General features: G+C 45.0%; 1 protein-coding gene and 1 non-coding gene across 2 annotated transcripts in view; both read left to right on the forward strand.

The window, feature by feature from the left end:
• Positions 1-18577, forward strand: part of FLVCR2 (FLVCR choline and putative heme transporter 2) — a 52635-nt gene extending 34058 nt beyond the window's left edge. The window contains exons 4-10 of the mRNA XM_063091803.1: positions 6149-6216; positions 9509-9612; positions 12731-12841; positions 13962-14067; positions 14190-14301; positions 14866-14921; positions 18509-18577. Coding sequence (XP_062947873.1) covers positions 6149-6216; positions 9509-9612; positions 12731-12841; positions 13962-14067; positions 14190-14301; positions 14866-14921; positions 18509-18577 — 626 coding nt within the window. The remainder of the gene's footprint in view (positions 1-6148; positions 6217-9508; positions 9613-12730; positions 12842-13961; positions 14068-14189; positions 14302-14865; positions 14922-18508) is intronic.
• Positions 11173-11246, forward strand: TRNAT-GGU (transfer RNA threonine (anticodon GGU)). The gene has a single exon. It is a non-coding gene; the product is annotated as a tRNA-Thr (tRNA).
• Positions 18578-21578: the final 3001 nt, after the last annotated feature.

Raw genomic sequence — 21578 nt, forward strand, 5'->3', positions numbered from 1 at the left:
CCAGTCTGTGCCCATCCTTCATCTTTCTAATACTCCCCACCCCCACCAGAAAATAATAATAACATTTGCTTCTCATTGGAGTAACTCTGAATGGAAGTGAAAGCTTCAAAAGCAATTGAGCATAAAGACATGACATGCATTCAAATTGCTATTGCACTGGTAAACTTGCTGATTTCCCACCTTCTGTCTTTGGTCTGAACTGAATTTCATCAAGTGGGGACTAACTCTCCCAACAGCTGGTAGAATTGTATTTGTAGTGTCTTTCCAAGTGGTTCTTCAAGCTGCTGAGTCAGCTGCCCAGAACTGAGGTGTGGTGATAACAATTGAAGGCTTTGGAGGAAATCTAGGGTCCAGTGTTGCTGGCTTTTCTGGAGACTTTTGTCCACATCCTTAGAGTTAAGGTTGAGAGATAAAATGAAGGCCATTCAGTTAAATTTGAATTTCAGATAAACAACAAATATGAGGGTGCTTCAAAAAGTTCATGGAAGAAGAGAATTAAAAAATAGTTTAGGGCTGGCCCCGTGGCGCACTCGGGAGAGTGCGGCGCTTGGGAGCACAGCGGCGCTCCTGCCGCGGGTTCGGATTTTATATAGGAATGGCCGGTGCACTCACTGGCTGAGCGCGGTGCGGGCGACACCAAGCCAAGGGTTGTGATCCCCTTACCAGTCACAAAAAGACAAAAAAAAAAAAAAATAGTTTAAATCTTCCCATGAACTTTTTGAAGTGCCCTTGTACTTTTCAGTATAAACATGTCCAATGCAATATTTGGGGCATATGTATACTAAAATGTTATTCATTTATTTGAAATTCAAATTTAACTGGGCATGCTGTTTGCTTTTTTTTTTTTTTCCCCTAAATCTGGCAATCCAATTTAGAGGAGAGGAGATGCACAGGTTGGGTTGATGGTTGACATTGCTAAAACGTCACAGCAATAAGAAACTGCCACCTCCTCGGTAAAATACCTCCCTTCTCCAAGTTTGCCAATGCTGGAAGATTCAGGGCTGGAACCAGAAATTCCATTGGTGTACTAGCCTCTGGGGGCAGGGCAGGCTGTGCTGTGGGGTGGGGTGGAGTGAAGAAAAAAACCTTCTGTTTGTGTCTCTGGGTCTTGCTTCACATGGCCTCCTCTAAAGTCTTTTCATCAATTACATAACAGATGTCATGTTGAAAAGAACTGTTGAAAAGCCTCCTCTTCTACAGAATATCCTCAAAGGGAACACTTTTTCCATGTTATCCCCAGCCTTGCTTCCAACTGTGCTTCTGAATAATCTTCCAGTGTGTCTGGCATCTGAACTCAGAGACTCAATTCCAGTGTGTCCTGAGGTTCTCCTTCCCTTGGGCTCTCAAGCACTTTACCACTGTCTCACCTACATGGGCCTAGGGAGCGGGCTTTGTGCCACCTCTGAGATTCTGGCTTAAGAGCTGATATAAAATCCTTCTCATGAGTCCTAGGAGCCTTGCTGAGGTCAAGCTGTCTCTTTAGAACAAGATTTTACTACATACTCAGGAAAGACAAAAGGGAAACAATACAGAGTAACCAGAACCCAGAGATATGATCTGGGATCAGTGTTTCCTATCCAAGCTTCCCTAAGGATAGAATTCCCTGGGGTGCTTGGTTGAAGGTGTCCATAGATTTCCATGCCTCTCTTCTGGAAATTCAAATTCAGAAAGTCTGGGTTGGGGCCTGGGAATTTGCTTTTTACAAGTATTCCAGGAGATTCTGATTTCCAGCAGGGTTGAGAATCTCTAAAGTAGGTGTGTTATAGGTCATTCTCATGGTCTTGAAGTCCCTTCCCATTCCAGCTGCCTCCCTGTTAATCCCACTACCTGGGAGACTAGGTCTGGTCTTTGATCTTCCATATTCCCAAGGCCATTTATTCCCAAACTCCAGTGATTTTTAAGAAATGCCGTTTCCAGAGATTCTGATTCAGCAAGTCTATGGTGGGGCTCAAAAATCTGCATTTTTAAACTCAAAGGAATTCTAATGTTATTATTCTCTCAGCCATACTTTGAAGAAACTGGTCTTGACAAAGGAGAGAAAGAGATTCAGAGTGATGACCGAGTCCTTTCTGCTTTCCTGCCTCCACATCAATTGGCACTTCTTCCGAATGACTGATAGATACCAGGAATAACCAGGCCTTCCAGGGGAGATCATGTTTTCTCTGCACTGACCCAGCAGGTTCACTTTGCTGGGGAAAATTAGACCTGAATATAAGGCAGTCACCTGTATTCCTGTAAGACGTACTCACACACAGGACAGAGCACACATGTCATTCCTCTCTTTCCATGTGGGATGCCCAGCTCCTTGGTTTGGACAGTGGAGTAGATTTATGCTATTTAACCATGTCTGATAACCTTTGACAATATGGGGAGGGACTCTAAAGATTGATTCAGAAAACAAATATAAGCTCCTAATTCATCTAGGGTGGGACTCAAGAGACAGTGAGAAAGATAGGCAGCCTTCCAGGTTGAACTCCTGCTCCCCTTCAGCTCTTCCCCCTTAGCCCTCATTCAGTCTCCTGTCTGGCAGGGAGCTGGGAATGGTTATTGGTAAACCACATTAGTATAGCTGAGCCAGTGCTCCTAACTTGATGTCGTGCACAGACCCTTATTGGTAGACAAGGACTACTCAAGACAAAATTATTGATGCTCCAATTACACAGTTTATTGATCACATATATCACACATAATACACTTTCACTTTAAATTACTCTATGTCTTAGCCTATTCTAACTTAAGCTAGATGATCCCTTAAGGGCACACTGCATACAACTCCTATTTTTTATCCTGTTAAGAACAGGTCAGGGATCTTACGTCTCTGGCGCGAGGTCCTTTCCTGATTCACATCCACCAGGAACTGGATACATCTGATGGGGTGTAATTGATGATCCTTGAGAACGTGGCTGAGAGCAGCATATACCTGGGTTGCTTCTCAGTGCAGCAGAGGCAGTGTGCTCGAGGTCCCTTACCCTAATAAGCTAAAGGTCCTGTGGGTTTCAACAAGTCTGGCTTCCGCCTCTGTGTGTGTGAGAGTAACCCATACCAAGAAGTGTCATTTCCAAACTGTTTCCATCCACTGTGAAATAGAGCTCCCTACACCCTCATAACGTACGCTATCTGCTTTTGTAGAATTGCTTGCTTAACCTAAGTAACTTTCATTTAGCCTCGTCTGACCTGCAGACTACCCCCACCTTCTGCATGAGAAACCATTGACCTTTTCATAGAAACAAAAAACAATTGCATAGAAACAGGAGCCATACACAGTGAATTATTACATGGGAACAGGAACCATACACAATGAAAACTTGTATGCTTGACTGCTCAAACGGCTCACTGTTGGCCTCTGTGACCTAGCTCCCTAGCTTGCTTTGTGCACCTGGACAAACTTGTGTGCCAACGGGATGTAATTTCTGTCTTTAAAAACCCCACAAGACCAAAACCTGATGCCTCTCTTCCTTGGTTGCACCTTGGGAGACCGACGCTGGCCAGCTGGAGTGAATAAACTGCCCTTTTCTGCACGAGTGGCATGTAAGTGCATTTCTTGTGAGAGGGTGCCTCACAACAACTGGACCAAGGGTACGAGCAGCTGGCCAGCAACCTGCCACAGCTGACAGATGCAGCAACTTGGGGCTTTTGCCTCTGTTTCTTTATACTTTGTTTGAGGTTTGGCTGGGCTGATTGTCTCCTAGTCATGGCCTCGCAGATGCTCTCTCCAGGACCAGATGGTGATATCTCAAAAGCATGGAAACTGGCAGGGTGTGTCGTTATCTCATCATGTGAGTGGTGTCCTGCTTTGCCTGCCAGGTCCTTTATGTCATCAGTGATGTAAATCCCTTGACCAAAGTTCCTCCATGTTCTCTAGCTAACTAAATCTATTTCTGTTACAAAACAAACACAAACCAGTAAAAATATCACATAATTTGTACTCCTGACTCTTGAACCCTATCAGAATCACTTGGAGGGCTTGTTCAAATAGTTTACAGGGACCCCACGCTGAGAGTAGCTCATCCACCTGAAGCTGAGCCTGACCTGGAACATGCTTAGCCCTTGCAGTGTCGGGGTAGGACAAGAGGCTGAGAGAGGAACTGGAGGAGGGGAAGAGTCTGCTTTCTTCCTTCTCTCCTCCCAACTCCACCTCATTCCTCTTTTCAGTAATGTGTCTCCTTATGCGCCCTCGTGACTCAGGAAAGACATTTTTAAGGGGCTGGGTGTGTGGTATGAAGGTTAGTGGGTATGATTGCTGAGTAAGGTGTTGTTACTGAGAACCTCAAAGTCATCATGACCATCAGCTGGCAGTTGTAGTGAAGTTTGGTGACGTGTCTGGGTTTTGTTTTTTTTTTTTTTTTTGCCCACTTGTGGTCCTGTGCCACTTAGGCTGCACTGAACCCAACCTTGTTGCATACCTGGGGCGACCTGCTGGGAGAGGTCGCGAAATTGTTCAGTGAACTGAGTTGGGGAAATCTTTCTTTTGAGAATCAGCTTTGTAAGGATGTAAAGTGGAGTGATTAAGATCAAGGACTCTTGGAACCACGGGGTCTGGGTTCAAATCTTGCCACACCACTTTATACCTGTGTGATTGTGATTGTGGGAGTGGTAAAAGAAATTTGTTTATTTATTTAATTTTAATTTAATTTAATTATTTTTATGCTCTTCTATTCCAATCTGAAAGGTAAAGCAAATTCTTTCCAATTTTGCATGAGAATTTGACCTTAACTTTGTATCTCGTTCTTCTGGGAACCTGATAAAGGGAGTATGTCAACTACAATTAGAGAATATTGCTTACGATAAAAATGACCTCCTGTGAGGAAAAAAATGGACAGGGACATCTATTTACATCTGGTAGGAGGCCATTCTTTGTGTTTCCCTGAGTACAATGACTCTTTTCACTGCCCTGTCCCTCATGGGGACCCTGGAAGCTATGCCTATGGAGTTGTTATAAGCAATAGTGGTTACCGTGAGGTGTCAAACCAGGGTGATCACCATACTCACCTTTCCTTGTACCTAAGCCATCACCTTGGGGGCCAAAGAGAATAGCTCTGGATGGCTCCGTGGACTGGGGTTCTATGGACTCATTCCATTGAAGAGGAACTTCCCTGCCTGCAAGCTACGTGTCTGGTCTTATACCTTTCTATGTGAAGCTAATATCAAGTGTGCTGGTGGTAGTCTTGTCAGCCTCGATGTTTAGTTAAAGCTAAAAAGACTGCGGGTGAGAGTTATGGAGTAACTGTATTTGTTTTTGGGTTTTTTTTTTTTTAACTCCGTGTGAACTTTTCTCATCTATAAATGGAGATGATAATACCACCTACCATCTAGAGTTTTGTTATAAAGATTATAAGGTGCTTAGAAGAGTGTTTAGTGCATAAGTATGTGCTGCTATCAACATTATCTTTGTCATCATCATCGTCATCATCATCACTGCCACCACAACCATTATTGAAGGGAGGCCAGGAGGCCCTTTCTTCAGTCTCATTATAGCTACTAATTCTCTGTATGGCTTTGGAAAAATGATCTTATTCTCTAAGGATATAAGTTCTTACAGTATATTCTAGGTGCCTTATTTGTTTGATGAATGAATAGATAAAATAGGAGAGTCAACTAAATGCTCTTTAAAGTTTCTTTTAGTTTCACATAATAGATTTTGTGTGATGTTGAATCAGAGAAGAAAATTGGAGAAGAAATGGAGAAAGAGGAGAGAAACTACCTGTGGAGGGAGTGGTGTCAGGGGATCAGATGTCTGAGGCAGTCTAGAAAGGGGACAGTGTCATCAGGAGAAGGTGCAGGGTGTCCAATAGTCCTACTGACCCGCATAGGTCTAGCCAAAGCTTAAGAGAGGAATGTAGATGATTCTGACCTGGGAGTAGTACTTTACAGAGCCTATTTTTCCAGGGCAGATTAAAAGGATCAGAGGACAATAGTGTGTGGCTAAGAAAAGGTTAAAATGGTTACTTTTGGTTGTTTTGAAGTATTTATTTGAGGAAAACTGCAGAGCAGCCTCATACCTCCCTGGATTTTTCTTCTCTGAGGACACCACTTGGAGAGGCAGTGGGGAGGAGGATTTCTAACCTCCCCAACTGCTGTAGGAGAGAAGTTAGCAATGTCCCCAGGAGAAGGATGACCCTAACGTTGTGTTTCTCCCTCCCTCCTTCAGGTCTGAATGCTGGTGTTTTTTATGCCTTGTCTACTCTGCTGAATCGCATGGTGATCTTGCACTACCCGGTAAGAGAGTTTCCTGGGTATGCTGGGCCTGGAGATAATACGGTTTCTAAGTCTGTCTTGGCCCCAGTTCTAGGCAGCATGGCATGATGGTATGCTTATGGGATTTGGAGGGAGATGGCCCTGGTTCTCCACCCCAGTACTAAACTGTGTAATGGTGACTGTGTAAGAAGCTAGTTAGTGTCTCTTGAGTTCTCATTCTCTTTTCTGTAAAAAAACATAATTACTTCTTGCAAGATTATTTTTAGGATTGGAGAGTAAATAATACCATATGTGCATGTGTGTATATATATATAGATTCATAGTATATTTATTATATATGAGGGTACTTCAAGAAGTTTGTGGAAAGATAAAATTAAAATAGAATTTTAAAATAATACAAATCTTTCCATAAACTTTTTGAAGTACTCCTGTATGTGCAAAGTACATAAGCATGGTGCCTGGTAATGCAGTTGGTAAATATAAATATTTAGTTTGTAAAATATGGGCAACGTTTAATTCTGAACTCTTCTTTGCTCAACTGAAAGCATTTTTAAGATGTTTCTTTTTTTTAAATTGCTTTTTTATTTTGTTAATATTATTTTTTACATTCTAGGATGATGTTGTGGAGCAGTTGAGAGGAGGGGAGAGGGGAAAGGGGAAGATAATGTGATGGAAGAAGGAGGGAGGAGGGGTGGGATTGAGGCCTGTAGCAGCCCCCTCATTCCCACAGGGGAGACCAGGGGGCTTACAGCAGTGGCTTGGTCATTGCCGGGGTGGGTGCACATGTCAGGGGTGTGTGGCAAATGCCCTCGCCCCCCACTACCCCAGCTCCAGAACCTGGGGCCCTTCTTGCTGTGGCTTGGTGGTCATTGCTGGGCTGGTTGCACATGTCGTGGGGCACAGCCGAGGCCCTTGGCATCCCCTGCCCTGGCTTGGGAGAGTCCGTGGAGCTTCCTGCAGTGGCTTGGTAGTCGTAGCTGGGCTGGCTGTGCGTGTTGGGAAGTGTGTCCGAGGCCCTCAGTCTCCCACCGCCCTGGCTCGGGAGAGCCTGAGGTGCTTACTGCAGTGGCTTGGTGGTTGCCACTGGGCCAGTTAGGGGTGTTGGGGGTGTGGCCAAAGCCCTTGGCTCCCCACCACCCTAGCTCGGGAGGGCCTGGGATGCATCCTGCAGTGGCTCAGTGGTCATCACTGGGGTGGTTGCGTGTGTTGGGGGTGTGTGGCCAAGGCCTTCATCCCCCACCTCAGGACTGGTTGTGGATGTCAAGGGGCATTGCTGAGGTCCCTTGCCCTCCCACCTTTCTGGGGCTTGGTAGCCCAGGGGTCTTCCAGTCCTTCTAGGTATTATAGGTGTTCTTTGGTGAAATGAGACCTTTACTAGTTAATACCAAACTTTGTCTCTGGTTGTGGGTACTTTGTTTTTTCTTTCAGTTCTGTGTTGGATTACTTGCTGTTCCCCCCACTTAAACTCTGTGCTGGAACTAATTTTTTGTCCTTTGCTTACTTCTACAATGGGGGAACTTCCTGTGGGGACCAGTACTTGAGCTCTGTGGTTTAGCTAAATTGCTGCTTTGCTGCTGATTCCCTAGGGAAGGATTTTTGTGCAGCTCAGGTTTTAATGGTTGACTGTATAGTTATTTTCAGGTCTAGTGAAATCTGGTGCACCTGGGTTGTGTAGACACTCTGGTTTGGGCCAGTGTCTTTTCATCAAACTGCACCCCAAGCAATTCTATATTCCTGACCAGTCTCCCCTGAGTGGTCCTATGCTGATTGAGGTGCAAATCAGGTGCCCTTGCTATGCCCCACTCTTCTCCCGGTGGGCCTGTCTCCCCCACCTCCCATGCTGCAAACACTTCCCATGGGTTGGGCCATGTGCCAGTCCCTTGCAATGACTTGCTGGCCTCTGAGTGGCTCCTTTTCTTCATTTGTGTGGCTCCTCGCTCCTATGTGGGTCCACGGGAACTCTGTTAGTGGTCTTGCTGGTCTGGGGGCCACCAAGGCCCTCTTTTCCCCTGCTGCCTCCAAGCAACTTCATCTAAAGGGCACAGATCCTGCTTTTGCCAGCTCCTGCTCCATGGGCTCAGCAGCTTCAGCCTGGAAATGGCTGGATTCAAAATGGTCAGAGTGGTTCTTTCTTTCTCTCATCGTGGCTTCTCCCACCTTCATTCACTCCATAGGTCTCTCCTCCTCTTCCCCTGAGCTCTAGCAGCCCCAGGTTGGATGTCGTTGCTTTCTTATAGTTGTAAATTGGTTGATTTGTGGGAGAGAGTGATGCTGGGGACTGTCTATTCTGCCATCTTGACTGACAGTTTCTAAAATATCTCTAGAACCATTAGAGGCTGGATGCTGGGAATGGGAACCTGAGTGTCCTGGGGTCAGAAAAACCTAGGTCCAGCCCCCTCTTGAAAGGGCTAGTATCTCATATGCACAGAGGTGGTAGGCCACCGTGGCTAAGTGTTCCAGTTTTGGAGTTTGACAGGTCTTAGTTCAAATCTTAGCTCTGTACTTAATATGTGCCTTGTGACCTGGGCTAATAGGTTAATCTCATTGTGCTTTAGTTTCTTTGTCTGTAAAATGAAGAAGACTGATTCCTAACCTTACCGGTGAACTGTGAGAGTTAAATGAGATAATGATGTAAAATCTTAGGCATCGTGCCTGGCTCATAGTAATCACTCAAAATTATATGACTATTATCTTTCCGTTCCTCTGGTATTGATAACTCAAAAAACCTAAGAGTGAAATATTTGGACATTCATATTTCAATTTCCCCATCTGGGAAATGGGAATAATGTTAAATAAGATAGAAGAGTTGCCATAATGATTACATTTTATTTATTATTTATTTTTTATTTTTTTAAAAGATGACCAGTAAGGGTATCTTAACCCTTGACCTGGTGTTGTCAGCACCACGCTCTCCCAAGTGAGCTAACTGGCCATCCCTACATAAGGATCCGAACCCGTGGCCTTGGTGTTATCAGCACCACACTCTGCCAAGTGAGCCATGGGCCGGCCCTATGATTACATTTAAAAAAAAAAATCTGCCTAAAAGTGGTTCTAAGGACAGAATTTGGTTCATCCTTGTCACTCCAGCATCGTGTCATGCACACTCATCCAAGGTTTTATTGTTGGGAGGAGCAACTATTCTAGGATTTCCTCCCAGGCCATCTTCTTATAGGCCATCTGTCCTGATACTTTCTGAATATTGGCTCTAATGAGCCTGAGTTACTTGCCTTTGCCCCTTCACACCATGGTGACTGCTCTCTGTCCCATGTCTTGTCCCATTGCTGGGTTGTCTTTGGGGCTGTGATTTCCACAGGGGGAAGAAGTGAATGCTGGAAGAATCGGCCTGACCATCATCATTGCAGGAATGCTCGGTGCTATGATCTCAGGCATCTGGCTCGATAGGTCCAAAACCTACAAGTAAGTGATACTTCCTCTAAGAATTAGAGACCCATTTTTTGAGGTGACATATTCATTAGCCATGTGGCTCCAAAGCTTTGGGTGTGGCAGCTGGGTGTCTGAGTGGTCAAGCAGGCAGTTCAAATTTATCTTCTCTGGGGCTCAATTTCCTCATTTATAAAATGAGGGACACTATAAAATGAGGGAGCCCTGTGGGGATCTTAGGAAGATTAGAAATAGTGGACATGAAGGCCTAGCACAGTCCTTTTCCCCATTCCCATTCTCAAGTAGCTTTGTGGAAGAGCAGATGAGACAGAAATGAAAATGATTGAGAAGAAAATCTCAGTAGTTGCAAAGTATGTGGAAACCCCAAAGAGTGGAGATGAGGTGATTTTACTACCCTGTTCCCATGGCTCCTTGTGTACCCCATGGGGTTAACCAAGGTGGTTTGAACCTGAAAACCAATGCATTTCTAAGAGCCCAGAGCTGTGTTAAAAGGCTTTAGTATATGCTGGACTAATCTAGGATGCTTATTAAAAATATGGAATTCTGGGCCCTGTCCCCACCTCCAATTCTACTGAATGGGATGCCAATTCAGTAGAGGAATCTGCATTTGTAAGAAGCAACCTGGGTGCCTCAATTCAGTAGCCAGCCTTGGAGAAAATGCTCTGGAGAACAGAGGCCCAACATCCTCCCCTTCTTGTTATGACTATCCAGTACTCCCCACACATTGGGTGCTCAGTTAACACTGGCTGGTGGGGCAGCTGCCAGGGTTGTTCTGTGCTGGGGAAGGGTGGCATTCCAGGCTGCTTTGTCAAGGCCTCCAAAGTTCCCAGTGTCTGGAGGCGACAGACAGTGGCAGACCTGTTCTCTGCTACACAGACACGCTTCTGTGAGGCTCTGTTCGGGCCAGGTCTCACTCTGGCTGCCTTAGTCTAAAGTCTATTGAGACCATCCGCAGGGATGTGGCTGCCTCGCATACCATGATGGGGAGTCTGTCTTGGCATGATTGCTGCTGGTAGAGCTTGGCTGCCGTCTTGTCTCCACCATCTGTTAGTTGCTTGCTTAGGCCAGACACGAGAGCAGTGAGGACTGGCCACCCCCAAACCAGTGAACAGCTGTATCCCTTTTTCCAGAGCTTGCCCTGCGGCAGGAGAAGAGAGGGATTTGAATGTCGGCTGGGCTGGGATGTGGGCAGCCAGATGAATCAGATGAATTAGAAAATATAATGAAAGGACTGGGGAGGACACTTCCTCAACCTTCTTCAGAACCTAGATGTCACCAGTTCCTAAAGCCACTTGATGTCTAAAGCCAGCATGAGACATTCTCCTTGTACCACTACCCAGGCAGAGAAAGGATCTCAGTGGGAAGAGAAAGCTCTGTGGTCCCCTCATTTTGGTGCCAGTTCTCTTCTCTCTATGGCTCCTAGATTTTTACAGTTTGGTTTGGAGGCTGGAAATTGGGTGGCGAGATCTGTTTACGTCAGGCTGGGACTACAAATAGTTTTTCTGAACTGGTCAATGGTTTAAGATGAAGCCAGGGTAAAACAAATATGGCAAAAAAAGCTCAGTATCTGAGGCTGGCCAGTTAGCTCAGTTGGTTAGAGCGTGGTGCTGGTAACACCAAGGTCCAGGGTTCAATCCCTGTACCAGCCAGCCTCAAAAAAAACCAAAACAAAATGAAAAGTTCAGTATCTAGTGAGCTTATGGGATCACTGAGAAAAACTAGTATCTGTGAAGCTGTTTTCTGCAGGGTGGGAGGAAATGGTCTAGAAAGGAGGAGGAAGCTCCTCTACCCTCAGCAGCTGCTTTGAAGCACCAGGTGGGAGCAGCGTCCTTTGGAGGCTCTGGCCTTGAGCCTTTCCAAAAATGCAGCCACATAATGTATGTTGTTCCTATGTGCAGTAGTAGAAAGAGCACAGGTTTCAAACTTAGCTCTGGGTTTAAATCTCAACTCTGCACTTACTCAGCTGGTGACTGGGAATAAGTAACTTAACTGGCCTGAGCCTCAGTTTTCCACATTGGTAAAATCAGGGATAGTCATACATTTCTCGCAGGAGTTTCATAAGTGTTGAGTTGAAATAATAAATGCATGTAAAGTCTTAACAACATTTGACACCAAATAATTAGGGTATTAGTTTGATATAACCCTAATGTGCCTGCTGGCACCCCCACAGTGTTTCTGGCTTTTAGGGAGTTGTTTGAAGGCTTTAAGCTTTCATCGTCTGTGTCTGGTATGCCTGGCAGGAGGGCAGAAGGATGTGCAGAGCCCATGCCTTGCAGTAGGTAGCACAAGAGAAGAATGCAGGTCTAATTGCAGGAGTCAGGGCCACGGCAGTGTCCTGGGTGGGTGACATAGGAAGGAAAAGAAGTGTGTAGGGAGCACAATAGGGTGAGCCTCAAATAGAAACTAGGACTTGTAGATCGTACTTCTGAGGGGACTGACAAAGAAATGTTAACAGAGAATCAGTGGAGGTTTCTCACTTTGGCTTTGGAGTTAAGACTTAGTTCAGGGCTAGAGAATGTCCTCTCTAAGGTTCCCACTGTCTGGAGCAAAGTAGTTCAGATACAACAACAAAAGGTGTGCCGGGCCTGTGCAATTACAGAGAAGCATCTAAAAGTTAGATCACTCCCCAGCATTGTCATGGGGTCTTGATACAATGCAAACAAGCAGAACTGGGTGGCTTCTGGGGTAGTCCATAAATGTCACTGCTACCCAACCATGCTGTTAGTCCTGTTGTTTGTGCTTTTTTTTTTTTTTCTGGTGAGGTATGGGGGAAGGAAAGGACTGTGCCCTTCTTGCCTGTGGATAGGACATGACAAGTCAAGGGGCAGCTTCATATTGTTGAGATGGTCCTACAGGAAGAGAATATACACACAGCAAGATGACTTCATACTTTCCTAGTCTTATTCTTTGTAGCATTAATCATGATGTCATTAAATAATTGTGTGATCATTGGTTCAGTGTCCATCACCTTCATGGACAGAAAGTTCTATGACAGCAGGTGTCCCAGCACACAGCAGAGAGTGTGACATACAGCAGGGACCCAATAGATACTTGTGGAATGAATGAATGAGTGAATGATGGATCCTGTTAAAGTCAGAAGTGTATGACTCAACTTCTTCGCCTCTACTTATAGGGAGACAACCCTGGCAGTGTATATCATGACTCTGGTGGGCATGGTGGTGTACACATTCACTTTGAACCTGGGACACCTGTGGGTAGTGTTCATCACTGCTGGCACAATGGGGTAAGTTTCACCTCTGACCTGTTTAATTGGAAGAGACCATCTCATGGCTCCTAAAGCTGCCAGTATCCTAGGATGCAATGCTGATGATCCCTTTGCTGCCTTCTCACTGACTCAGGAGACGTGGAAGTAATTCTTGTAGCACTTCAAAAGGCAGCGGGGGTTGTCCATGCTATTGGGATGGAGTGTAGCATGGAGTATGCCCTTCAAGCCATTTGGGGATAGGAAATATTTAGAGCCTTGTTTAGCTTTGCTTGGAACAATATGGGGTCATAGAAAGTACATAGGGCTTGGAATCAGAAACTCTGGGTCCTGGTCTCAGTTCTTCTGCTGACTATCTGTTAGACCATAGGCATGTCACTTAACTGCCCTGAGCCTCTGTTTCCTCATCTGTAAATGAAGGTAAGAGTGGCCTGCCTCATAGAGTTGTTGGAAGGATTGCAAAAGATAATAGATGTGAAAGCAGCAAGAAGTGTGGTGCAGATGTGAAAAATTAGAATTGGAATTTTCTAGACCTGTTGCATCAAAAAACATAAGAAACAATAACCCTTTCACAGGGGTCTCTACTCAGCTCCACCTCTGTTATTTTGTTGAGTGTATACGTATCAATGTGAGAATGTGTGTATGTGTGTGAGAGAGCGAGAGAGTGAGAGACCTCTAGCGCTCAGTCCTTCCCTCTGGAGGGAGAGAAGGTGGACTCTGAGCTCCTCCCTGCTGGTCCCAAAGAGCCATGGAAGGGCTGCTATGTATCCAAGAACTTCCCACTCCCAGCACAGTGCCTTTGTGCCCCTGACACAGAGTCTCCACCTGAGGGTTGAACACACCAGGCATCCTGGCCCCTTCTGTAATTGCTGACCCTGCCTGTCATTGATGGCTGGATGGAGAATCAGCAAGGGACCCCAGAGGCCCAATGAGCATGAGGTCTATGTAGGAATTTCTTCCTGGCCTGCAGGGGTCTTCCTTTCCTTGGTATGACAACGTAGGGATGCTCAGATCGTCCAAGGGCCTGGCACTTCTTGATGGGAAGAAAAAAAACAGGAAAGGGAGTTCTAAGAGAGGAGGTAGGCTCCCCGTCCATGTTTTGGAAATTCTTCATCACTTGTTTCTCTGATCTGGACCTCAGCTTCTTTATGACTGGCTATCTCCCACTGGGATTCGAGTTTGCTGTGGAACTCACGTACCCAGAATCTGAAGGCATGTCATCTGGCCTCCTCAACGTGTCTGCACAGGTAGAGCTCTTATTTTCATTGTTCCCTGCCTGACTAGGCGGGCACTGCATGATGGCAGCTCAGTTCTCCCCATGGGTTAGTTGATTGGGCCCTTGTTTCCAGTCTTCTTTATGCCTTTCCAGGTATTTGGGATCATCTTCACCATCTCCCAGGGCCAGATTATTGACAACTATGGAACCATGCCTGGGAACATCTTCCTGTGTGTCTTCCTCACCCTTGGAGCAGCTCTCACTGGTGAGTTGGGGCCTGAGGTCAAGATGAGGCACAGGCTGTCTATGGGCAAGGCTGTTGGCAATTGGGACCCCAGTGTCTTGACTGATTGAACAGATAGGGAGTACACTACAGGAAAATAAATGGGAGGGCTTGTTAGGAAATGTTTAGGAGGCAGTAACATGTTTTGGTAGAATGAACATGGGCTTTGGAGCCAGAAGACCCATGTTTGAATTCCAGACTGACATTGACTTCCATAACCATTGACCTGGGGCAAATGAACCAACCTCTGGGAGCCTGAGTTTTCTAATCTGTAAAATGGGAACTGTTGTGATTAGAGCAATGTGCGCCAAGTCCCTGTCAAATATAAGTGATCTGTAAGTGTCTTCTTTGGTCAGGGATAGCAGTGACCCCTGGGCTTTATCAAGTTGGCTGATGGTGCCTCAGCTCCCTTTACTATCTGAAGTAGGTATGGGATACCTGCAACTGTTAGAAAAATGAGGGCTTCCTCTCCTGCATGAACCTGACCACTGATCTTCTTGATGACTCTGTCTTTGTCATTCTTCCTTCTTGATCTTTCAACCTCAGCATTCATTAGGGCAGATCTCCGGAGGCAGAAAGCAAACAAAGAAACTCCTGAGAATGTGAGTACATGGGAGCTTGGTGTGGCTGAGATCTGGGTTCAGGGCTTTTGATGAAGATGTGGTAACATAGGTGGGGGCGGGGAGAACTCCTAGAGGGGACTGGACTGGTGGTGGCTGTGAGACCAGCTCACCTCTCACAAACATGGCATCCCAAGGGTTTCCTCAGTGGGTGTTTCAGAATTGCTTTTTACTACTCTTTCTCAGGTTCTTCTCCAGCTTCTTACCCTTCCCCTGGCTCCCTTGCTCTGGTCCCCAAAGCATGTCAGTGTTGTCACAGCCTGCTGAGCAGTGCCCACCCCTTGGATCTTGAGCCGAGACTGGCTCTACTGTCTTCAGCCTGGGGTCAGTGGCTGGGGAGGAGAGGTGGGAGCCTGGCTCAACCACTCTGTCATGGCAGTGGTAGCCATAAGGCAGTGGCTCTCCTGGCATGTGACAGCCCCTTAGGCAAGGCCATGGGAATGGAGAACAATAGATTGCCTGTAGGGATCTAAAAGCATAAGTCAGGACATAGGAGCTAATGGTCGTAGAAGAAGAAAGGACCAGAAGTATAATCTAGAACAGAAAAGTGTTTTTCATCTAATCAGCTGGGAACCAGTTTAACCAAAATGTTAGGTATCAAATCCAAGTGAGGATGAAAGGAATTTCAAATCTGAAAAGTAGTAAAAGTAGGATTTTTCTTAAAAAAAAAAAACAAAAGCAAAACCAAAACTTATTATAGAGGTAATACATGTTCTTTGTAGAAAAACTAAAATACAGAAAAGTATACAAAATTAAAGTATCATCCTGTAATTCCATCATCTAGAGATTAGATGCTGTTATTTTTTGCATGTCTATGTCTACATATGTGTGTGCGTGTGTCTGTGTATAGAAGGGTACTTCAAAAAGTTTGTGGAAAAATAGAATTAAAAGATAATATAAATCTTTCCATGAACTTTTAAATTTTGTTTCTGGCAGGTGCGGGGATCTGAATTCTTGACCGTGGTGTTATAACACTGCCCTCTAACCAACTGAGTTAACCGGCCAGCCCACCATGAACTTTCTGAAGTACCCTCAAATATATATATCTTTTTAAAAACAAAAATAGAGTCCTATTGTATCTGGTTTTTTTTGCTTATTGCAAACACTTTATCAGGCTATTAGTCTTTTACAATATGCTTTTAATGACTGCATTGTGTTTCAATATATGAATAAGCCATGATTTAACAATTTTCCTGTCTATGGATATTAAGGTTGTTTCAATTTATAAACAATATTGTGGTTGACATGTTGAAAGCTGAGTCTTTGTGCATGTTCTTAAGTACAGTATTTCCTTGAGAAATGAATCATTTGTCATGTACATTTTTAAGACTTTGATATATGTTGCTAAACTGTCCTCGAGAAAGATACCATCAATACCACCAATTTATTGTGCTATAGCAGTGTATAAGAGTGCCAAAACTGAGTATTTATCATTTTGAAAAATCTTTGCCAATTTTTTAAGGCAAAAATGGTTATCTGCTAGAGATTTTTTTTAGTGTTTTAAGGATATGTATTGGCAGATAGATGATAATCTTTAGTTCTTTATTGTTTGTCTCCTGGTATCATGTGCTAGAGTTGGCAGGCAGCTCCAGGTAGTGTGTGGAAGAGGGAACCTAGAACACAAATTTCACTGCATAGATAGAGAAGGCCTTAAAGCAGGAATGAACTTCTCTAGACTTGCCTGAGGACAGTGGCATGGCTACTGTGGACATGGGCTTTCACCTGTGCTATGTACAAGGAGACAATAATTGGGTACACTTTGGTGAATATGTATATATTCCACACTATCTCATTCTTCTACAACCTCATGTCTACATATATATATATTTCCACCTTGTTTAATATTCCAGTTGTTCCAATATTTCATGATTCTTGCAGCCAGATCCTTGTGCACATAGACCAGTTGTTAATCAAGGCTGTAGTTGTTGACTTGGTCTCCTTGAGTATGGGGTATAGGAAATAGCAATGAGTAGGAATAGAAGCCTTAAGTTCCAGTAATGGTGCTCAACTATCTTCTCCCTTGTTAACTCCCTATGCTTCTCTGGACCTCACTAGCAGCTTGGCATTATCTGAGGTCAGTCATGCTGGGGCTGATACTAGCAAGGAAGCCAGGACTGGCACAGAGCAGCTCTCCTCTGGAACCCTGTCATTACGCACCGCATGACGCTCAGTGTAACTCAGAGAACTGCAGACAAATTCATTGTCAGAGCCAGGTGAAGAAAGGGCATTCAGGAGATCTGGCCAGATCTGCTCTTTCTAATAAGTGAGATATATAGTTTAGGTAAAAAGAGAGAACTTCTGGGACAGGGGTGAAGACTGACCTTGATGATGAAAATCTTGTTGGTTTGGGTTTCCGTTTTTCTTCCAGCACATAGACAGCAGCTGTACTTCCTTCCCTACTAAGCTGTGTTTCTGATTGTGATTTCAAGGTGATGGCTTTGAAGGAGGCAGGTGTGTGTGTGTGTGTGTGTGTGTGTGTGTGTGTGTGTGTGTGTGTGTGTGTGTGTGTGAGTGTGTGTGAGATGGCTTTGGAGGAGGCAGGTGTGTGCATGGGTGTGCGTGCACGTGTGTGTGTGTGTGTGTGTGTGTGTGTGTCAGAGAAAGGAGAAAGACAAAGGCTGACCTGGTGCCAGCAGGTTAGCAAGATTGAGAATGGAAGACTGGATTTCTGCAGTGGTTGCCACTGCCGTGGACTGGCCTGGAGACACTCTGTGGGGAAGAAAGTGCCATTTGTCCAATTGACACTGGACTCTAGCTTGGCCCTGCATATGCTCTTCCAGCCTTAAGTGGTGTTGGCTATGCAGTGTTGAACCTGTGCCCAAGTCCTTCTTGCTAATTAAAAGAACCCTGGAAATAACAGGCAAAACACTTCTTCAAACAGAAGAAAAATGCCTAAGTTGGCGGTATGTACCTAGGGGCCCCACAGGATAATTTCCATGCCATATTTAATTACAAACCCACCTAACAAGAGCAACCCAGCAGTCTCTTCCCTGTAAACCAATCCTGTGCTATCCCTCCCTTAGAAAGTCAAGGCTAAACTGCCCCAGAGTCTTTTTTTCTATGCGTGAAGTATATATATGTATTTTTAGCCATTGAGTTTATATGCAATTATGCATGTTGCCTTAAAAAAAAATTCTCTTTGTGGCACCCATTCCATGTACATTATAATATTCCTCATCCTGGGGGCTGCCTCCAAGTGAGGTTAGCTGGAAATTCTGAGGGAGTTGCAGATCTGGCTCCTCGGACAGCTATTTGATGGTTAGCTGAGGTGAGTTTCTGGATATCAGAATAGGGAGGGAAAGTGGGTCTTGCTTCTGTTTCAATCCTGAGAGTGGGCCTGGAACAGTGGCATTCAGAGTGGGATGGTTTGTGGTGGCCATGGCATAGAAAGCGGGTCTTTTTTTCCTTTGTTGCTTCTTTTCTTGTTCCCTTTGTTTGCTCTTGATGGTGTTGATGGTCTCTGGCTCTTGTATTCCCCACTGATTAGAGTCACTGCTAGGCAGTTGCTGCAGCCAGGGTAGAGTCCTGGCCTTTTACCCACAGGGCTGCCTGCTTGTTTTGCCTTGTAGAAACTCCAGGAGGAAGAAGAGAGCAATACCAGCAAAGCACCCACCACTGCATCGAAGGATCACCTCTGAGGGAGAAAGGTGGTGGCGACTCAGGGAACACAGAGAACACCCCCACCACTTTGTTCAGCACAGTTCTCACTGACAGCACAAAGGTCTTTGCTGGCGAAGCTTTTGGAGAGAACCAGCTATAAGACTTGCAGCTTGGATGGCTGTGACTATGCCTCCTGGAATCCACTCAAGAGCTCGGATGACTTAGATGGGGAAAACTGCACCTCTCACCAAACGCAGATTTGATTCCTGCACCCTCCTCCTTTTAGGTCATGGGAGCTGGGGTTGGGAGAGGCTGGTGGAGAATACTGGAGTCAATCCTAACTTGGTCCCTTGCTTTCCCTCTTCACCTCCATCCCTCATGGACAATGCTTGCAAAATTATCACGGGAAGAAAGCTTATTCAGATCATTAACTTTTTCTAGTATTTTAAGACCCTCATGTGAAGCCCAGTTCTAATGAGTGGCCAGCTGCTCTGCCTGAGGGTCATTCTGGGTCATCAGCGTGATGGCTCAAGTTCTATGGGAGAGGAAGCACCATCAGAACCGCTCCATCAGGACTCTTGGGCCTAAATTCTCCTGGCCTACTGTTGGGGTCTGTCTCCAAACCCTCTTTTCTAAGAGCTGATCAAACCAAACATCAGTAAACTTGACAAAATCTTTGTTGTGGCCGGGAAGGAGAAACCAGTGCTGAGGGCTACCTGCTGAGTGTATTTGTGGAGGCCCATATTTGGGAACTCAAGTAGCTTGAATGAAGAATGGGAAGGTTCTTCTCTACAAAAGAAGTCCTTTCCCAGGGAGTTCTGTGTGTCCTAGTCACCTCTGATGCCTTTATCTGCATACTGCTTGTTTTATCCTGAGGGAAGGCAATCCCAGCCAACTTATTCTAACCTTTACTGAAAACTAATCTTGATTTATTCCACTCCGATGAATCCAAAGCTGCTTCTGAGGGATGAGAGGAAAGGGGTAGAAGGAAAGGTACCCCTTGAAGTGGGAATTGAGTCTGCTTGGATTAAGCATATCCCATCTCTGGTGGGACAGTATTTGCACACCCAACCCCTCTCTCCACCCTCTTCTAGCAATAATCTTTATCATATTCTAAACTTAAAGGGATTCCCTTTAAACCAGCTCCAGCTGGCCGCCTTTCCTGCCTGTCTGGTTCTTCTCATGGGCTTTGGTAGTGTCTCCTGAAAATAAGAGAAATTTTGGTAATTTCTCTGGTGCATTGAGCAGCTGTGATTATGACCACTGTGCTTTCCTGCTTTGGCCACTGCCCTGGCCTCGGCATATCAGAGCAGCCTGTGCTGGCTGCAGTGCTGGAGTGCTTGGGCCACTGCCTCTGAGGGGAGCCAGATGTGTTGTTGTGTCTGGGTGTGTGTTCATGTTTGTGTATACAGGTTTGAGCAATGGAAAGGACACACTGTGTATGTAATAAAAGAAGTTCACACTTGAGGTGGAGGGAGATGAAGAGAAGTTGCGCCTTACTTTTTGATAAGGAGAAAAGTTTACTCTTAAAACCTCAAAAAATATTAACAAAATGTTTACTGAACCCATTGCTTTATTTCAAAAACACAATTTGTATTTTCTATTTGTAATGGCAGATGTCTTAAGGCAATAAAAGATTCTCAAAGTGATCTGCTTTATCATTTGGTGGTGCAGAGATGGCTCTTGGTAGACCCCACAGGATTGTCACACATTTCTGAGGACTGTGTCCGAGGTGTGGGGAAGGGCTGGAGGGGTGGGGGTAGAGGCTAGAGGAGCAGCAACTATGATATGTTCCCATCCTGGTGGGTTATTTTTGCAAGATGAGGCTGTAAAGTTTCCTGTCTCCCTACATGGGGGACTGCAACTCAACATCCAGCATGTGACCCTAACCCCTTTCCATACTGTGTACATGCTGGAACGTGAATGTTGATGAGAGAGTCCACTGTTGTCTCCGGCTTTGCCTCAAAGGATGGCGGAAGCATTTGTTCTGTGAATACCCCGGCCACACACAGCTTGGTCTGGCCAGAGTCCCAAGCTTAGTCCCAGCATCGGCAGTTTTGCATTATCATTTTTCTTCTGAACTGTCCTACTGTCACTCCTCTCTCCCCAGTTGTGTTCCCCTTAAGTCTGTTACTTGCTGCTATTAGTTTTCTCTACATTTCTTCCCTAGAGAGTTGCCTGGGGCATTCTGGCACCATATTTATTAGCAATTCTTAGAGAGAAACAATATTATGATTCTACTTTAAATCATCTGGGAAGGGACATAAGCCTGGGGTGTTAGAAAAAAATATTCACAGTGCCTGCTAAATAGTCTACCTACATCATCTCTTTAGATCCTTTGGGATCATGCCTTTACTTATCTGGAATCACATTTCTATGACACATGCTTACAGGACCCATATCATCTCATGCTTTCATTCACTCCCTTCTTAGGTGGTCTCCATGTGGATCTACACTCACAGTAAGAGCACTGCTTTTCTTATTACCTCCTTACAATAGTTAGTAAGGAAAAGATAGTTCTTACCACTGAACTATTTTTCTAGATGTAGTATTGTGGCGATGTGAGCCCTGGGATTGATGCAACCTCTTTTGGCACCATAAAGGAAAACCATCACAGGTAGGTAGAGCTGAAAGAATTGCAAAGAAATGGAGCTGGAATCCCGATCAAACCATTCCTGAAGTCTATAATCCTTGTAACTTTTTGGTTATGTGAACCGATATTATCTTTATTGTTTAAGATAGTTTATGGCAGATTTTGTTCCTTTCATCTGAAGAGCCTTAAATGAGAAAATTCCCAATATATTGAAGTATAAATGTCAAGCTTCCTATCTTGCACTTATAAGCCCCCGGCCTCCCTTTCTGACTTTATCTTCTACCTTGCATTTCCTAACTCTTCACTGTACTGTGTTACACTGCTCTTGACCCTTGAACAAGACTGTTCCCTCCTTCTAGTTGCTGCTACCTCTGCCCTAAATGCCTCTTTCATATCTTAAGACATCTGAATCCTGGGCATTCAAGTCTTAGCTAAAACCCTACCTC

This window comes from Cynocephalus volans, chromosome 3 (genome assembly GCF_027409185.1).
Source record: "Cynocephalus volans isolate mCynVol1 chromosome 3, mCynVol1.pri, whole genome shotgun sequence".
In the NCBI taxonomy this organism is placed as follows: Eukaryota; Metazoa; Chordata; class Mammalia; order Dermoptera; family Cynocephalidae; genus Cynocephalus; species Cynocephalus volans.